The 17510-nt window shown below is 52.1% G+C and overlaps 2 protein-coding genes across 2 annotated transcripts in view; one reads left to right on the plus strand and one right to left on the minus strand.

Moving 5' to 3' along the window:
- The window catches only part of LOC119102477 (peregrin-like), a 6252-nt gene extending 2741 nt beyond the window's left edge, over nucleotides 1–3511 (plus strand). The window contains exon 5 of the mRNA XM_037225849.1: nucleotides 3434–3511. Within this exon, the coding sequence (XP_037081744.1) occupies nucleotides 3434–3511 (78 nt within the window). The remainder of the gene's footprint in view (nucleotides 1–3433) is intronic.
- A 2623-nt stretch (nucleotides 3512–6134) lies between these two features.
- Nucleotides 6135–17510, minus strand: part of LOC119102534 (serrate RNA effector molecule homolog) — a 57789-nt gene continuing 46413 nt past the window's right edge. Inside the window, 6 exon segments of the mRNA XM_037225918.1 lie at nucleotides 6135–6157; nucleotides 6578–6663; nucleotides 11018–11161; nucleotides 11489–11652; nucleotides 14407–14579; nucleotides 14867–14978. Coding sequence (XP_037081813.1) covers nucleotides 6600–6663; nucleotides 11018–11161; nucleotides 11489–11652; nucleotides 14407–14579; nucleotides 14867–14978 — 657 coding nt within the window. The 3' untranslated portion in view covers nucleotides 6135–6157; nucleotides 6578–6599.

Consider the following 17510-nt stretch of genomic DNA (forward strand, 5'->3'; position numbering starts at 1 on the left):
ATGAAATCATTTCTTCATATTTGTCTGGCAGAACTCAATGTGTAAAAATAAGGAATAATCTATCAACAATCAGAAACGTAACAATGGGGGTACCCCAAGGATCCATTCTCGGCCCAATCCTCTTTTTAATGTACATAAATGACTTGCCTAAATTAAGCAGTAACATGATTTGTCTGTCTTACGCTGATGATACTGCGATTGTTTTCAAAAATAAAAGTATTGTCGAACTTCAAAACAATGTCAATACGCTTTTGCTTCTAATGACTTCTTGGTTTGCTGCTAATTTTCTCTCCCTGAACGTATCAAAAACATTCACACAGCATTACACAACCCTTCTTCGCATTTCCGACTAAATGTGCAAATTAATAATCCACCTATTGAAGAAAAAAGGAAATTAAATACCTTGGTGTAATCATTGACAAATCTCTTAAATTTACAAACCACACTAATTTTGTTGCGAGCATAGTACGTACAAATATTGGAATAATAAGTAGGGTTAGGTACTTTATTGATAAAACAACGTCACATCTACTCTATAACACTTTGATTCTTCCTTATCTAAATTACTGCTGCTTGGTTTGGGGCATAAATTATGTTTCTCAACTAGATCGGTTGGTAATTTTGCAAAAAAGGGCTGTGCGTCTTATAGAAAATGTGTATCCTCCACAAAGCTCAGAGCCAATCTTTAAACGATACAAAAATTTGAAACTATCGGATATTGCTAAATCTCAAATGTTAATTGTGATGCCCAAATTTTTAACTTCACAACTCCCTGCATCATTCGATTTGATTTACATATCTACGAATCCAATGACATGGATATGAGGCGAGCAAAACATTTAGACCAACCTTTCTCTTTTCGTAATTATAGACTATTTACAGCATCTTGCCTTGGCCCTAAGCTGTGGAACGACATTATGGTTTCATATTTTCCAAGAATAGCTGATATCCCTGTATCAAAAACCATCGTTACGAACATCATCCGCAAGCATTTCGTGAACACATATTAACGTAACCAACATATTTGAAGACATTGCCATCCTTGTGCTGTACATATCCAACGCACTTCATATTTGACCTCCTTCATGTTTCATAATCAGTTTCTGACATAAAGTCATGCACATATACCCAAATTCACGGCGCTGGCTCCGGGAGTTCTCCCAGCAACAAGCTCTGCTTAGCTGGGTGGACTCCCTGGACATCCAGCTCAAAACCCAGCACAAAAATGACCAGGTAATTGCCCCCTCCGACTTGTGCGACTGTATAGCCCTTACTAACACGGCGAATTGAGTGGTTGTAGATTATTGGGCGGTTATAGCGGGCTGTCAGTAGCTGACTTTGGCTAATGACTACTTTAAGCTTTTTCATCTATGATTTTTCCCTACCTATCACATAACACAATTCCTTCGGGTCTGCTCCACCTCTTCGCCTGTTTTTTTTTACGTTTGTTTCATCTTCCTAGTTGGGAGTGCCGCGACTTGATTTTATGTTTTCTGGTGTTAACGTACGGTTTACTGCGTCGCTGGGATTGAGGGAGGGGCACTTCTGGTTACCTGTTCTTGGGTAACGGCGTAGAAAAAAAAAAAAAAAGAGTGCGTTGGATGTCTCGGTGTAAGCAGACGTGAAGTTGAGCATGAGTAGTGTGGCGTTGAATGTATTTGTTATGTTGTAAATATTGTCTGGATGATGTTACACGGGCGAAGTATACGGCAAATCTTGTGGCGGCTTCGAATAGGGTGCTGTTGTGTTGGTTGCTGACTACAACGTGCGAGTTTTACAATGTGGTATGTGTTTGTTTGTGAAGCACCATATGAGTGGCCATATTTTGGATAGAGGGTAAAGCGGTTGAAAGTATCTGAAAATTGGGGAAAAACACCGACGTGTTGGGATGAGAGAGAGAACCCCTGTGCCCGGTGGGGCGAGTCCCTCGTCAGGGAGGCTCGCAGCCACCGGGTTCGCCTCAGTGGGGTCGGTCGGCGCGGGCTCGACCGGACGCCGCACCAGACGTGGCTGACCTGCTGGGGAGGAGCGGCGGGGAAGGGGGAACTTCCCCTCACAGTATTCCCACACTGCCGAGGGGAAGCGCTGCGCTGTGACACGGCGCTGGATCGGCATCCCAGGCTCCTCAAGAAGATGCGGAGGGGGGGGGGGGGGAAGGGGCGCCGTCGCAGAGGTAGTGTCAAAGGGGGAGGGCGTTGGCCACTCCTGAAGGTTGGGGTCTCGTTGGACGGGTACAAGGGCCGCTGCTGCTGCTGCCTGCTGCTGGCGCTCCTCGGCGCCCTGCGCTGCATATGCCAAGCGGGACAAGCGCGGCGATCCCAAGCTGCGTGCGGACCTTTGCACGTGGCGCAGCGCGGGTCTTCGCGCCACACTCCCGTGTGTGGCGGGGACTGGCGCAGCGGCCGCAGGTCGAGTGCGCAGCCCGGCAGGTCCGGTCAGTGTGGCCGAACCGTTGACACGTGCGCGCTGCTGGGGAGGAGGGACCCAGGCCTCACCGGGACCCTGAGGCATCCGCAGTGGGTGGGCACGTGAGAGTTATAGCCCTTAAATCGCAGGCAAACCAGGGGATGTGGACCAGGCCGGGACGGCGGGAGGGCAGGCGCATGACCTCGCACAGCCGCTGCCCGGTCAGTTCCTCCAACAGCTCCTAGTCCGACAGCTCGGGGAGCTCCGGGCTGTACATCACCGCCTGCATAGTGTTCAGGCAGTCTGCGGTGGCGACTGCGACCGTCGGCTCCAGAAAACTGCCTAATTTGAGCGGGGCCTCGGCCTGGCACAGCTAGTAGTGCATGCAGAAGGGGGGGGGGGGGCACAGACGGCAGGTGTCCCTCTTAGGTTCATGCCCCTTCGGAACCTATGATTTAGAATCCGAGTTGAGGGCCCGAACGACCGGTCGGAGGCCGTATTCAGGGGCCCGGCCCACAGGGCCGGCACTTAAATGCCAGCCAGAGGGCCCCTCGTGCTGATCAGATGCCCCTATGTCGATAATGGCCTATATCGGTCAGACATCACCAGTAATACACAGTCGGCCACGGCGACATGGGACTGAGGGCCCATTTTACAAGGAGGGACAAAGCCGGAGCCAGCGATTTACACTGGTCGGGGCTCCAGCGTCTGTCAGGGCCTCACAGCGCCTAACGGCGGCACCGTGTCCGCAAGGGGCCCCGAGTCGGCCAGAGGCAGTATGCGAAGAGGCCCGAATAATGTAATAGTGTAAGATGTTATGTCCTAAAGCGTTCAAAGGTACTTCTCTCAGCAACGTCATCACTCTCGTCCGCGCGTTGGCCACAGATTTGGGGGCCTTCCGCTATCAAGGGGCGCTATCTATCTGTAACCGCTATCAGCATGTAGCCCCGTTACCAAGGCTCTGGCCGCGCCTGGACACGCTAAGCTTTTGTGAGCTCACATCCTGATCAGTAATCCGCCCCGTCAGTCCTCGCAGCAGCTGGCAGGTGGCAGCACTTCCTGGTGGCTGGAGGTGGTGGAGCCTGAAGTGTTGCGCGTGTACTGAACGCTGAAGGCGCTTACACTAATTACTATTTTAAAGTAAAGACAAGGAAGAAAAAATACAATGAAGGCCACCAGGGCAATGCGTGATAGAATTATAAAAAGAACACCACTACCACATTGTCCCACAACGGCAAAAATTAAGACAGAAACGGAGCAAGGCTTCGACACAACCGCCACGAATCGCACCCGCAAACCGGAAGGATCAGGTCCTCAGACCTGAGCTCAACCTCAGAGTCCTCAGGCTCCTCTTGCACCAACGTGGAGATCACCGGCCCGAGGGATCTCCGAAGCATGGGATTTCATTCGATCAACGCAAGTCCCTTCTCACGGCCCGGGAACAATCCCTCCCAGAAGCAGGCCTTTCACGGTCCATAAGCAATCCCTCCCAGGGCCAAGCCTTTTCAATCGTATGTCCCAGGTACTCAGGTACTCCAGGTACAGGTACTCTTTTATTATGGATCCCTCTCCATGGCATAGGCGGAAGCGCTTGTGTGTGACGCAGGAGCGGAAACATATAGGAGCATGTCTCCTACTTGTTCCAGACACGCATGTTGTCCATTGGTTGCTTTAGGGCGCATCGACTATAATGGTCATTTTGCGACCGTTTTGCAAAAGGCATTGTCTAGAGCAAGACAAAAAATAGACGCCCCGCACCATTCTGCCGCAACGACACTGCTTCCAAAATGTGCGATTAATTACTTCCGTCATACTACTCGCTCAATAACCAGTTCAATCAAGAGAGAAGAACGTACAAAAACTGCCGCGGGGAGTAATTCCCAGACTTTTTAGTTCGAATCATGTTGCAATGAGCAAACAATACCTACTTCAACGCCGATAAATCATATTTTTCTACGGGAATAACTGAGGACGAATTCTACTTCTGCGCTTCAGCAAAACATCCGCCGGGTTTTAAAACCCGTCGGCTGATTCGCCCGGGGAGTACAAGTTTACTTCGAAAACTGAACTGAAACATAAAGATGCTCTGCAAAGTCCCTAAAATGAGTGGTTGTGGCCATGGAGGAGCCGGAGCAAGCTCAAGGGGGAGGGCCGTAGGACGTGGCACGACTGAATCAAGCTGCAATGAGAAATGGCCCGAGTCACCCCGGTGAGTATATTCATGTTACTTGTGGCGCTGATGGTGGTGACTGTTCTTCGTCTTCTGTTCGACAAGACATACGTTTGAAGCCGCCTGACCTTACCGGCATCGTTGGCACATGACAAGTGTTTTGGTTACATAGCATTACTTTTGCGTGGGGCAAGTTGATGTCAAAGGAATAATTATTTTCATTTCATCTACATAAGTACCGCGACAATTGAAGGATGCGAGTTATCTACATTTGTCAAACGTGTAGCAGCTGGGTGCCTCTTAAAACCAGTCCCTCAACTTCAAACACATGTTGTTGTCTTTAGATCACTTGTCAATACTTATATATCTTCAATGTTTCCAGAAGCTGTTTTCGGATCTTTTCGGACCTTTGGTGGCAGAGGTCACCTCAGGGGCTATCGGCCCAGATCTAGCCCACGATACCCGGCAAGACCGTGCACTGGCACCACGCGAGCAGTTGCTCACGGCGCTCCGGTTAGTGATGCTGCAAAATTAATCCTGCCACATGTGAGGGCATAATGATAATCATGTATAAGATATCTGTCATTTGCCTTAGCCGTAGATAGGCGTGACATGATGCGTGATGGACATAATATATTATGTGCATGACTGGTACCGTTGGCACCATCAGTCACATACAGTGACTGGTCAATACGCCGTGTCTTCATGCTGCGTGCGGCACATGCATCGCAATGCGCTTGAAACATGTGCTCGGACGTGGAAATCCCACGCTATTTAAAAGCATGTGACGTAAAATAACCAACAAAACCTGTGCTTTGTTTGCCTACGTCGCTAACCGCACAAGAAACTGTTTGGAAAAAAATGAAGTAGTGAGAACTCTCAAGACAGTCTTTCGAGTCAAACCGTCATGTCAAAACATGCCAACACGTCATGTCATGTCAAACAGTCAGGTCAAACAAACTTTCGGCCCAAATTTCACAAGAATTTTCAGGCCTCTTCGCATCCTCTGGGTTTATCTGCTTGTGGCGGCCGGTCATGAGCTGTCGACGTTCACTGCATGCCACGTCAGCTATCGCATAAGCGCGGCAACACAGGCTCGTCTAGCTGGCGCCGTGGCGTGGCCAAACCGGACAAAAGCTGCAGGGAGTCCTGACAAAAAGCTATCGCATGCAGGGCCCTCCGGCTGATGTGAGTAGCCTGCCAGTGAGAACGTAATATCTGCACGACTGCCTCGAAACGCATCCCGTCCTGGATTGCCCTGATCGTCATGTGAACCCGTCGTTTACCACGCGCTCGACATAGTTGTACTCCTGACGGTTCTTGCCCAAAGGCGCGACCACTCCCGTTCTGTAGACGTTTATTGGCGCAAATCTCGCAAGAGTATCCGTCCAAACACATTTACATCGCACTCTCGCTCTCGATGCTCCACTTTCTTCTTCCAAGTTTAGCCCCGCTCCGAGCGCACCACGTCCGAAAGTAAAAGCGCTCTCACAAGTGCCGAAGACAGCGCCACGCGCTAGAACTCGTCCATGTCCTTCGGAGCATCCAGGTCCCGATAAGCTGCTCAGCGGCCTGACGTGCCTGAAAAACAGGCGCACCGTTCATCAGCAAACACGGCTTTCACGAACACGGCCAGAAACCCGTCACCGCCCAGCGGCTGATGCGGGCTGCAACACCGCAACGACCGCTCACCGCGGATCGGGCCGTCCAATCGGCGCCCTGTCTCGACCAACAAGCGCGCGCCACGTACGAGCCAGCTCGCCCTGACAAAGTCTTTCGACACTGAACAGAAGTGCATAGGAAGGCGGATCGTGACCCGGCTAGAATTTCATCCGTTTCTGTTGGCCAAGCGCTAGCGTGAGCCAGGACAGCAGAGCGGCACGGATTCGTGAGCGAGACCTCTTTCAATGTGAAAAACCCGTCAGACGGGCGCGCGGCGCGGCGGCGGTGGCGGCAGGCGCGCCGCCGCGCCGCGGCCGCCGGCGTCGCCGCTATACATACGTGGCCGCAGCAGCTGTGGGAATTACAACAAGTCAACGTCGGGCGGCGCGTCCAGGTCCTGGTAGTCGACGATCCTCCGCGGGTCCCTGTCGAGACACACACAGGTGGAGGGCATCAGGTGGGGCGCCGGGGCCGGCCGCCCCCGGCCGCGCCACACCACGCGCCCGGCAGCCGTCTTTGCAGACACGAGCGTGCGGGGCACATGCAGACCGGTCGCGAGTCACGCGGGCGGACGGGCCGGAGGGCGGCTGCCGGCCGGTGACGCGGGGGGCAGCGTGCCGGCCGCCGGGGTCGAGGTGTCCGGGCCGCGGGCTTCGGCCGCGCGTCGGTGCGTTTCTGACCCGCTGTCGCCGCCGGGCAGTGCGGGCGTGTGTAGAGATCAGCGCGCCCGACAGTCCGGCCGCAGCAGCCGCAGCCGACACACGGCCCCTGTCCCTCCCGCCCTCGCCTACAGTCCACGCCGCCAGCATCGGGGCACGAGCGGCCCCAACGCCACAGCCGGCGCCCAACAGGCGTCCGTGAGTGATGATGATGATTTGGGCTTCAGGGCGCGCCGACTGCCCATGGTCATTTGGCGCCCATTAGCGTCGGTGAAAACAGCGTCCCGAAGCATAAGTGGGAACTTTAGCCGTTCGCTGCGGATTTTAATCTTTGAAAATGCGAAACTGGCCCTGAGACCAGATCCTAAACATTGAATGACCTGCTGGTGCAGTCCGTCGTCGCATTTTAATTTCGCATTTAGTTGCGACCGACGAAAATGAAAGCCGCGCACAAATTAACTCGAAGCAAACAACTCCAATCAGTCTTATCCATGACTCGCAACAAGCTGTAGGGGAGACTGACTATTACTCATAACGTCACGCGACGCACGACGTCGCATACCCTTCAGGAGCGACAAATTCTGCCCAGGCCATGTCAGCTGCTCACGGCCGCAGCCAAAATTTGTACAGCCTAGCGTGGGAGTCCAATGCGCTGACCCAGTGGCTATAGTGTCCCCATGGAAATCGGCTGGCATCGCCTGCTATTTAAATGCGCATGCAACTGCTACGGCCATGCAAATTAATGCAACCAAAAGCTCTGGTGTTAGACTATTGCTTATTTCGCGTGGAAAAGATGACATAGCAAATGATAGCATGGAAAACGTCGGGGAACAAATCGAGATAAACATACGTTATGCGGCAATAGTACGACAGAAAGCCGCATGGCGGATCGTGCTTAAAAGGTCGCGTGGCATACGAATGGTTAGGAAAAGGAGCTTATTCATATATATATATATATATATATATATATATATATATATATATATATGAACATATATTACTAAATATATTTAAAATAAAAAATAGAAAAAATATATGTGCGTGCGTGCGTGCGTGCGTGCGTGCGTGCGTGTGCGTGTGTGTGTGTGCGTGCGTGCGTGTGCGTGTGTGTGTGCGTGTGTGTGTGGTGTGTGCGTGCGTGCGTGCGTGCGTGCGGTGCGTGCGTGCGTGCGTGCTGTGCGTGTGTGTGTGTGTGTGTGGTGTGTGTGTTGTGTGTGTGTGTGTTGTGTGTGTGTGTCTGTGTGTGTTGGTTTTGTGTTTGCAACGGTTGTGTAACGCGCACTTACCACACGCGCGCGCGCGCGCGCGTGTAAGTGCGTGCAAATATCAGTGCATAAATCGTAAAAGATCAGATATGAAAGATCTTCAAGAATGGCGATTCGCATTGCAAAACATCACAAGCAACAGGCCCGAATGTACAAAATCATAAGTGGGTTATGGAAACATACAAACAGCTAAATAAATTTGGTATGATATAATTCAATACATGTGGTATTTTGTAATTTAAATGAATGTATAATATGATATAATAAGCATAAACATTCGTGCAAGATAAAGATGGTCAGCCATAAGTGTATATGATGAAGTAGCATCACAACACATGGTAAAGGTCTAAGGGAACCAGGACAATAAATGTGCAAGCACTGACACTAAGTGGAGCGAAAAGGGTTGCAAGTCTTCAAAGACTGCAGTGACAGCACTGGATGCTGTTATACATTCAGTTGGAGAGGTCACATTCACAGTCTCATTCAACCCTGTACCAATGCTACAAACTGAGAGGTTACGTACTTCACGTATTGATTTTATGAAGCTACGAATAACGTGATGGATATTGGTATACAGACTGCTCCGGGGCAGATCGGTGGGTTTAATCCCACGAATCTGGTAGATTAATCCACATAGATGAGTCCACTAACTGGCGCCCCCTAGTGTTATGCCGAATAACCGAATCTAAAAAACCCGGACGCATTTACGGAACTTCTCACCAAATTCCACTCGAAGAATATCTCAAAAGCGAATGTGTCGATCACCGAGGACATGCTTGGTTCCGCCTACATTTTCAACCGACGCCAAACCAATGCCAGGCACTAGTTCATTTCCGTTATTTTACTTGTAACGGAGCACGACACACGTCGCCACGCACCCTTCCATGGAGCACCAGCAGCTACATTGGCCATATTAGCGCCGCGGGGTCGCGACGAAACCGGGATTCGAACCCGGGCGTACACGTGGGTGCCCAAGGCGATAACCCATCGGCCACTTCCCCATTACAACCTCAATTTCGTGCGATGATTTGACATACGGTCAGGTGTCATGTCCCGTACCGGAATACCAGGTCACCGTGGTTATGCTGGTGCGACAACCTATACCGCACAATACCGTGACATGACGTCCACAAACTAAATTTGTCCTTGGTGATGTGTTGTGCCGGAATGTGGCGTAATAAATTTGTCCTTGGTAATGTGTGTGCCGGAATGTGACGTAAGACAGAGCGATACGAAGAGTATAGTACAGCTAATTTGGATATGATGATGAAACGAATTCAAAAGCAGTTCAGGGGAGAGATTAAGTTCATTTTGAAGGGGGGCGGGGTTAACTCCAAATTTGGTGTTAATAGCGCAAAAACGTAGCAAAGAAGGTGCAAAATTGTGTTTTATATTACATTAAGAGAGTCTATGACCCAAGCCGCAGTGACCTCAGCCCCCCCCCCCCCATTTTGGACTTGGTCCCACGCTCATGCACTACGTTCACCAGTGCGTTCAAAGTGGATTACACGAAAGCTTGCGGGTTCTGAGAGCATTGTCAGTAACATTGTCCACCGCTCATCTGAAAATGTGCATCTTTTTCGTTTGAACCTCCCACGTTCAATGTTGGAGAGAATGAACCCACCAACACATAATTTTTTAGTCAAAACGTAAAAACTTACCAAAACCAATTCATTTAGTGCCTCTCTCCACTCTATCACTTTTCTCCTTAAACCGACACAATTCCACGTAACTTGGGTCTCGACATACATCGTACGAGGCAAGAAGAAAACAGTGGTTTTATCATGACAATATCATAGATCACAGCGTAGCAGTCGAATACCAAGAGCAAACTCAGTAATAACAGTCCATATGTGGAAATAATTAAGATTCAAACGCTGCTTGGAATAAGGGCGTTCCACTAATTCAAGGAAAGGGTCTTATCTTTTATAAAGACTCATTAGTCTTAACAAACTAACAGAGCCCATAAGAAAGGTGTCTTAAGGGAACATGCTTTTTGTTGCGGAGCCACAAATTACGCGCCTGCAAGACGGTTAACATGCATTTCTGAAACAAACGTTTGCACTTCGCATTTGTCTGATAACAATTATCAAGCATTCCTTTGGATGTTTTAATTTAAGTCGATGTACACGAGCGTTGGTGGAATGTTGGCGGTGTGTTCTGAGTGAAATGGGAAATTTTGCTCATGGTCATGTTTTTATCCTATATGCTCAGCACAATTTTCACTAGGCATCTAGGAGTTCGCTGGGTCTGCTCTGACTTCAATACACCAAAGAAATGACACAGAGAGCTAAAGAAGAACCGACTGGCAGCCATCGCTACACGCAACGGCGACTACTACAACTACAAGAAACAGGCAAAATAGCAAGATGGCAAGAGACGCGGGCGCAAGGCGTAGCGCCGCAGGCGTAGGACGTCTGGCGCGAGCTACATCGGCAGGCCACAAATTTGGCGCTCTGCAGGGTCGCCGCCACACGGCCCGCTGTGTGAGCTCTGCCGCATCGAGGGTGGCGGAAGGGGAGGGCGAGGGGCCCCGCCGCGCTGGCGACTGTGGGACCGCTCCCACCGTCACCACACCGCTGACGGGGCGCGGGAGCGGAGCGGAGGGGGCCTCGTGTGACGGCGGCCGGCAGCGGATCCCGGTGGGCTGGGGGAGGAGCGGCGCGCCTCCCGCCCGGCCCGGCAGGCACCACACCGGACCCACGCCGCCGAAGCCGCCGCGGCTGGTCAGACGTCGCCCCCGGCGCCGGCACCGTCAGACGTCCCGGGCGCGGTCGACCGCAGCCACCACAGCGTCACGTCACACGAGCACGCGGCACGGCCGGGACGCGTGCCGGCCGCTGGCGCGCACTCACCGGCGTCCGTAGGGTCGCGGCGGGCGCGGGTAGGCGTCCCGCGGCGGCAGGTATGGCTCGCGGTAGTACGGGTCGCGCGGCGGCGGCGGCTGGTAGCTGCCATACATCGGGGGCCGCTGGTAGCCGCCGTAGCCGCCGTACCCGCTGTCGGCGGAACAGCGCGCGTCAGCACACACACGCACACACATATCATCGCAACGTGACGTCTGCGGCGATGAGCCAATCAGGACCGGGCACCGTCGCTCTCGGCTGAGCGGAGCTCGGCGAGCCCATGGACGGCACGGGCGGCCACCGAGCGCCACAGGGCGCCGCTCTGGCCGCCGACACCGGACACGGCCGTCGGCGCCAGCTGTGCCCCCCGCCCCGCCCTGCCCCCGGAGATCCCGCACACAGCCATGGGCGCGCCATCGGCCCACCACGCCAGCCCGCCCGACCGCCGTCAGCCGCGGGCAGCGTCGGCGCCTCACGTACTGGTGCGGCGGCGGCGGCCCCGGCTGCGGGTACGGGCCCACGTGGAACTGCGCCGGCGGCTCCTCCTTCCGGCTGGGCCCGGCCCCGCCGCCGGCCTTGGCCGACGGATGGTCCGGCAGCTGCGGCCGCTTCGGGTCGCGCAGGTAGTTGTTGAAAAACTCCACCTGCGAGCGAGGAGCGGATGCTGAGACCGGGGGAGCGACACGGGCGGACTGACAGGAGACACTGACGCCGTAGTAAAACCAGAACACTCGCAGATCACAAGCTGGCGGTGAGATCGAGCGAACGACACCGGACAAAGTCACAAAGCACAAGACAGACTGGCAACGGGGAGAGACGGGGACCGACAGCAGACTGACACCAGGCGGACTGACAAGGCAGACCGGAAGTGGAAGGAACCGACAGCAGACTGACACCTGGCGGACTGACAGGGAAGACCGGAAGTGGAAGGAACCGACAGCAGACTGACACCTGGCGGACTGACAGGGTAGATTGGCAACGGAAGGCATCGACATCAGACTGACAGGGCAGATTGGCAGCGGAAGGAGCCGATAACAGACTGACAGGACATATTGGCAGCGGAAGGAACCGACAACAGACTGACACCTGGCGGACTGACAGGGCAGATTGGCAGCGGAAGGCACCGACATCAGACTGACACCAGGCGGACTGACAGGGCAGATTGGCAGCGGAAGGCACCGACATCACACAGACACCTGGCGGACTGACAGGGCGGATTGGCAGCGGGAGGAACCAGCTGCAGACTGAAACCAGGCGGAACTGCACAGGGCACCGGACGCTCCAATAACAGGGCAGATCGGCATCCCAGGTCTTTCTATCTTCATCGACTCTCTTCACTGGCCGATGTCACCACCATGTCGCCACTGTACGTCCACAATTTGGGACTTCGGGCATAACTGACCGCAACGTCAAATGTAATGAGCTCGGCTCGTTCAAGAATGATTGGTCCAGAACCAGCTGATACTCACCTCAGCGGGTGGATGGCACGGGGCCCAATCACCTCAGCAGTTGGAGGGCGCCGGGCCGCACTCACCTCAGCAGGTGGAGAGCGCCGAGCCGCACTCACCTCAGCAGGTGGAGGGAAACCGGGCCACACTCACCTCAGCCGGTGGAGGGCACCTGACACATTTACCTCACAGGTCGGTGGAGCCGGCCGCTGTGGCTTAGGGCTCAACTGGCCGGTAGTTTGACGGAAGCGAATTTTTCGACGCGAAGCTACTGCTCGTGGCATTTAAACATGTTGCAGAAGCGTTAATTTCCTCATAGAGTTTTACATGTGCAGTTCAAGGCACGAAGTAAAGAACAGAGAACATGATCCGAGTCAACTCTGTGACCTCATCAGCCGTGAGTTCCAGCTGCGGCTTCTCGGCGCCGGATAAATGTTTGTACTAGGAGGCCCATGCCGGTCACCGACTCGAACCCTTCACCCCATCCCCCCATCCCCCCACCACCACGACGCGGCAGCACGAGGAGGCATCTGGCCCACAAGGCAGGACAAATTGCTCGCCAAAGTTCATCTAAAAACATTGCAGTGGACTGCATGTTCGGCCACGCCGTCCGACCAATGTTCAAGCATGGCTAGTTCGACGAGACTCATCCGGCGTAAATGGAAGATGCGGGACCGCAAGACCGTGCAAGCTAAATGCTCGCCAAACAGACGTATAACGCTGAGCCCACAAGTCACGTATATTACCTTCTTGTTATGAAAGGAGGGTACAAAAAAACTGAAACGTGCGGCAAAATTATAAAAACCATGGCAACATGAATTGGTGAGCATATTTCTGGGTACAATTTATGTTAAAATCGTACACCTAGTTGTGGCACGCCACTTAATTGGTGATGGTTCAGTTTGACGTCAAAAACGCTCTGATCATTTGAGGAAAAAAGCAAAAAAAAAAGCAAAAAAAGAAGAAATGTTACGGGTCGGCCCAATGCATGGCCAGTCGTGGCATGCAATAGGCACGCTCATAACACCGCTCGCATAACACATGATCACATAACACATAACATAACAAATGATCGCATAACACATGATCCTTGCACATTGCATTAACACATCCATACACATTAAACGCCATAGTTGTTCATGTCTGGAGCGGGTCAATACCACGCGGCTGTTTTTAGGTTTCATAATGTCTTCGCTGGATCACTGTCGGGTCGGCCGCACAACACATACCGTCCGCTGTGCTGCGTCCGCCCTGAGCAACCCGCTTCCCTCATTCTCCACAATGTCAACGCAGAGCATACCAGAGCCACGCGCCGCCGCGCAGCCGATGAGAGCCAGGGATGTCACGAAACAGCTGAGACAAATATTCTGACGTCATGTTTAGACCCTTAGGCAGCAGCTTTCGCAGAAGGCTACCTAAAAGTTTGTCTGGTGCCATCCTGCCTCGTCCGATAGCAACATTCTCCGCCCAGTCTCGTCTGATTTCGTCCGGTTCCGTCCGGTTTTGTCCGGGTTGGCCACGCTCAAACTCATCCCGTTCCTTTCGACCACGCCCGGTGGCGTATATAGCTCCCGCGTTCAGAAAATTCGAAAAGAACGTGAGACTGCCATGGTACTGTCCACCAAAACGTAGGAGCCTCAGTGGAAAATACCAAATTCAAGAAACGAAAGCAATTTCGCTCGTGCATGTCAAAAGCCTGTGACGATATCGTACATCATACGGTGACCACCAAGCAGGACATGCGAGGCATCACATCACTCGCCATGAACACGCACAAAACAAATCCTAGCCATGTTATGGGGCGCCTCAGACACACCAACTTAAGCCAGAAACAGAACAAGAACAGCAAACAAAGCCGAGTTTTCATCAAGCCAGACTGCCTCAAACGTAAGTCATCACTGACGTGGTGATGACTTATGACTAAGTGATCACGTGGCCCAAGAGACTCACCTCTTTCTTCACTTCCTCCACTTTTTCATTATGCTTATTGAAGATGTGTTTGCGCACGAAGTCGGGACCCTTAAACTTCTTGTTACTGAGCGGGCAGAGCCACTTGTCCTTGGCCAGCTCCTGAGTGTTGGCCTGCACGAACTTCTCGACCTCATCCTCAGGATCCTTCAGAACTGTCGCCGGCAACACAGATCCCCATTAGTGACGCACCTGTGCCGGGCCGGCCGGTCAGCGGGAGGAGGGGGCGGCTGGATCTCGTGCCCCTTCCCTCCCACACACGTGATGCACGCGGTCTCCTGCCGTGCCCCGGACTTTCCGTGACGCACGCGCCCGCCGATGACAGCAGCGTGCCGCGCGGTACTGACAGCGGGGACAGCGGCGGAGCGGGGCCCAGGCGACACTGACACCGACACCCACGCGACACCGACACCGACACGCACAACCGGTCGCGCCGACTCACTCAGGCCGTTCTTCCGGCACTCGTCGTCGACCCAGCGCGTCAGCGGCAGCAGGAACGAGCCGATCTTGTTCTCAAACGACGAGATGTAATCCTGCACCTCGGTGCTGGTCACCTGCCGCAGACGAGGGCCGGCTCAGCGCGCCGCCGGCCACGTGTGGGCAGCGGCGGCCGCACCGTCACCCCCCCCCCCCCCCGATATCACAGTCAAACCTTGACAGCGAAGAGCCGGAGGCAGACGACAGACACACTCAACGCAGCGTCTGCATCACCGCACAGGGGCTAAAGCATCCGGGAATATGTCCCAAACAGGACACGCCGATCACGAACATCGTGACGAACAATCACGCTAAGCGTAGAGGATAATACGGGTTTCGTTAGACCGACCACGTCGTTATTCATACAGTAGAGACCAGCACCTGCATACCAGATTTGAACGGAAACAACCAGATTCGACCCTAAAATATGACGGATTTTCGTGGGAGCGGCGTGGAATCGCTTCCCTTCCAATATTCTTCGTAGTTGCGTGAGCCCGCCAAGACTTCCGCGAATCAATTTAAAAGGAAGCACACGAAACTGCATGCATTTATAGCTTGTCACTTGATATTCGTAAGCAGTAGATCACATTCAGATGCAAAGGTGTCGTCAAAACACGTGTCTTATTTGGGGTCTGAAGGCCATAGGGTGATATCGCCTGAGCCACTATGGCTGGTTTAGACCCGATTGCGGAAATAAACAATATTTTCCGAAGCAAGAAATGGAACAGACGTAAAATTGCAGTGAGCCATCAGGATCAGGGTCGGAATCGACTCCAAACGACGTGGGTTCAGACTTTGAATAAATTCCACAGAATCGGAATCACGAAAGGGTCTAAGTCACAAGGCGCATGGCTGAGCGCGAGAGCCAGTTGCAGACGGTCTACGCTGAAGCCGCGTGCTTAGTCGGCTGGTGGTTTCGGATGAGAGGCCCAAGTAACATTAACCCTCTCCACATTAACGAGGCTGTTCACGCCGCTGTCCTCAAGTCATAATTTACCCTGTTTACATGGGCAGCTGTGATTCGAATTAAGCCGGGACCCGTCCTCGATCCGAATTATCCGGCCCATGTATACACTCACGCGCCGTTCCGCTGATTCGAATCGTGCGCCGGAGGAAATCCCTTCCCGTGAGAGGATCATCCGTTCAGGAAGGGATTTCGTCCGAATTATCGGCCGTCAGCTGTCTAAACAAAAAAAAAAGAAAAATGCCTGGCGCACGCAGTTCTGTTCATAGCCATTTCAGCTTTGTGCGGTGTTACCGCTTTTCCACGGGTTTTTAGCTATTGCTCGAGACAGTTCAAGTCCAAGATGGTAGGGGAAAAGAGAAGGAAGGTGAAGTTAACATCATGCTGCTAAAACTACTCTTATTATTGAGGGCCTTGAGTGGCTAGCAGCACAGAAATGCTCACGTAATTTAGCCTTGCTAGGCGCTTGATCTATGCAGACAGCAGGCGTCGACGGTGTTTTGGTGCTATCTTTCCGCCTAAAGGTTAGATTAGTTCACATCTGGGGCAGGCTCCATGCGTCCAAAAGCCAGATGGAGGTAATATGGTTATTTTATATAGCTTTGACTTGTTCTCATTTTAATTTTTGGATTGCTCAAAATTCTTGCAGAGAATGCCTCCAAGTTTTGTTCATTAAGTTAATACCTTAAGTCCCCAGGAGTGTTTTTGCAGATGTTCCTTAAATTAGGATGCTGGTTGCTTGTCGGTTTAATTGTGTGAGAAAGGTAGCTTAAAAATTGCTGCATGATATGACGGATGAACAAATATAGATCATTGCAGTCAGCTCGGAATGTGAACTTTTTTAATGGTAGGACCGAAATTGCCCAATGATGGGGTCAAAACAGCAAGAAAGCAAATGTGAACACTGGATGAAAATGGTTGTCATCATTACTCTGCTAAATCCAAGTTTGTGTGTTCCATGTGCAGGAAAACAGTGCATAAACTAACACCTAACACGATGGCACATGCTGCATGGAGAACACGTCTGTGTTGCATATCATCACCTGTTTTTGTGCTGGTGATTAAATATGTCACCTTGGTGCTTTTTTGTGATGGGTGTCTTTGCAGGCCACTAGGTAGGGTAATTCAACTGTTCAACAATTCTTGCAGGGAGTACCAATAGTTTCTTTCATTAGGTGAATACATAAATGCCCCAGGATTGATTTTGCAGACATTCCTCCTGTGACTTGAACATTTGGTTGACCACCTATTGGCAGGAGGGATGTGCTGGATATTGGTGACTGGCTTGTCAAGGAAATATGAAGTTACGTCACACTGGTAGACCAACTGGCAAGGAAGCGGGGGGCTGGAATATTTGTTTTTGATGCAATTAGGCTGTTTGTTGCTTGTCGGTTTAATGTGTGTGAGATAGGTAACTCAATAATTCGTGCATGATGCAAAGGATCAACAAATATAGGCAATAGATCATTGCAGTCAGTGCAGAATGTGAACTATTTTTAATGATGGGACCAAAATTGCCCAGTGATGGTTCCAAAATGTCAAGAAAGCAAACGTGAGCACTGGATGAAATTAGCTGTCATCAGTACTCTGTCAAATCCAGGGTTGTGCATTTCATGTGGAAGAAAACAGTGCATAAACTAAGTAA

Source organism: Pollicipes pollicipes, unplaced genomic scaffold (genome assembly GCF_011947565.3).
Source record: "Pollicipes pollicipes isolate AB1234 unplaced genomic scaffold, Ppol_2.1 Scaffold_5724;HRSCAF=6776_pilon_pilon_pilon, whole genome shotgun sequence".
In the NCBI taxonomy this organism is placed as follows: Eukaryota; Metazoa; Arthropoda; class Thecostraca; order Pollicipedomorpha; family Pollicipedidae; genus Pollicipes; species Pollicipes pollicipes.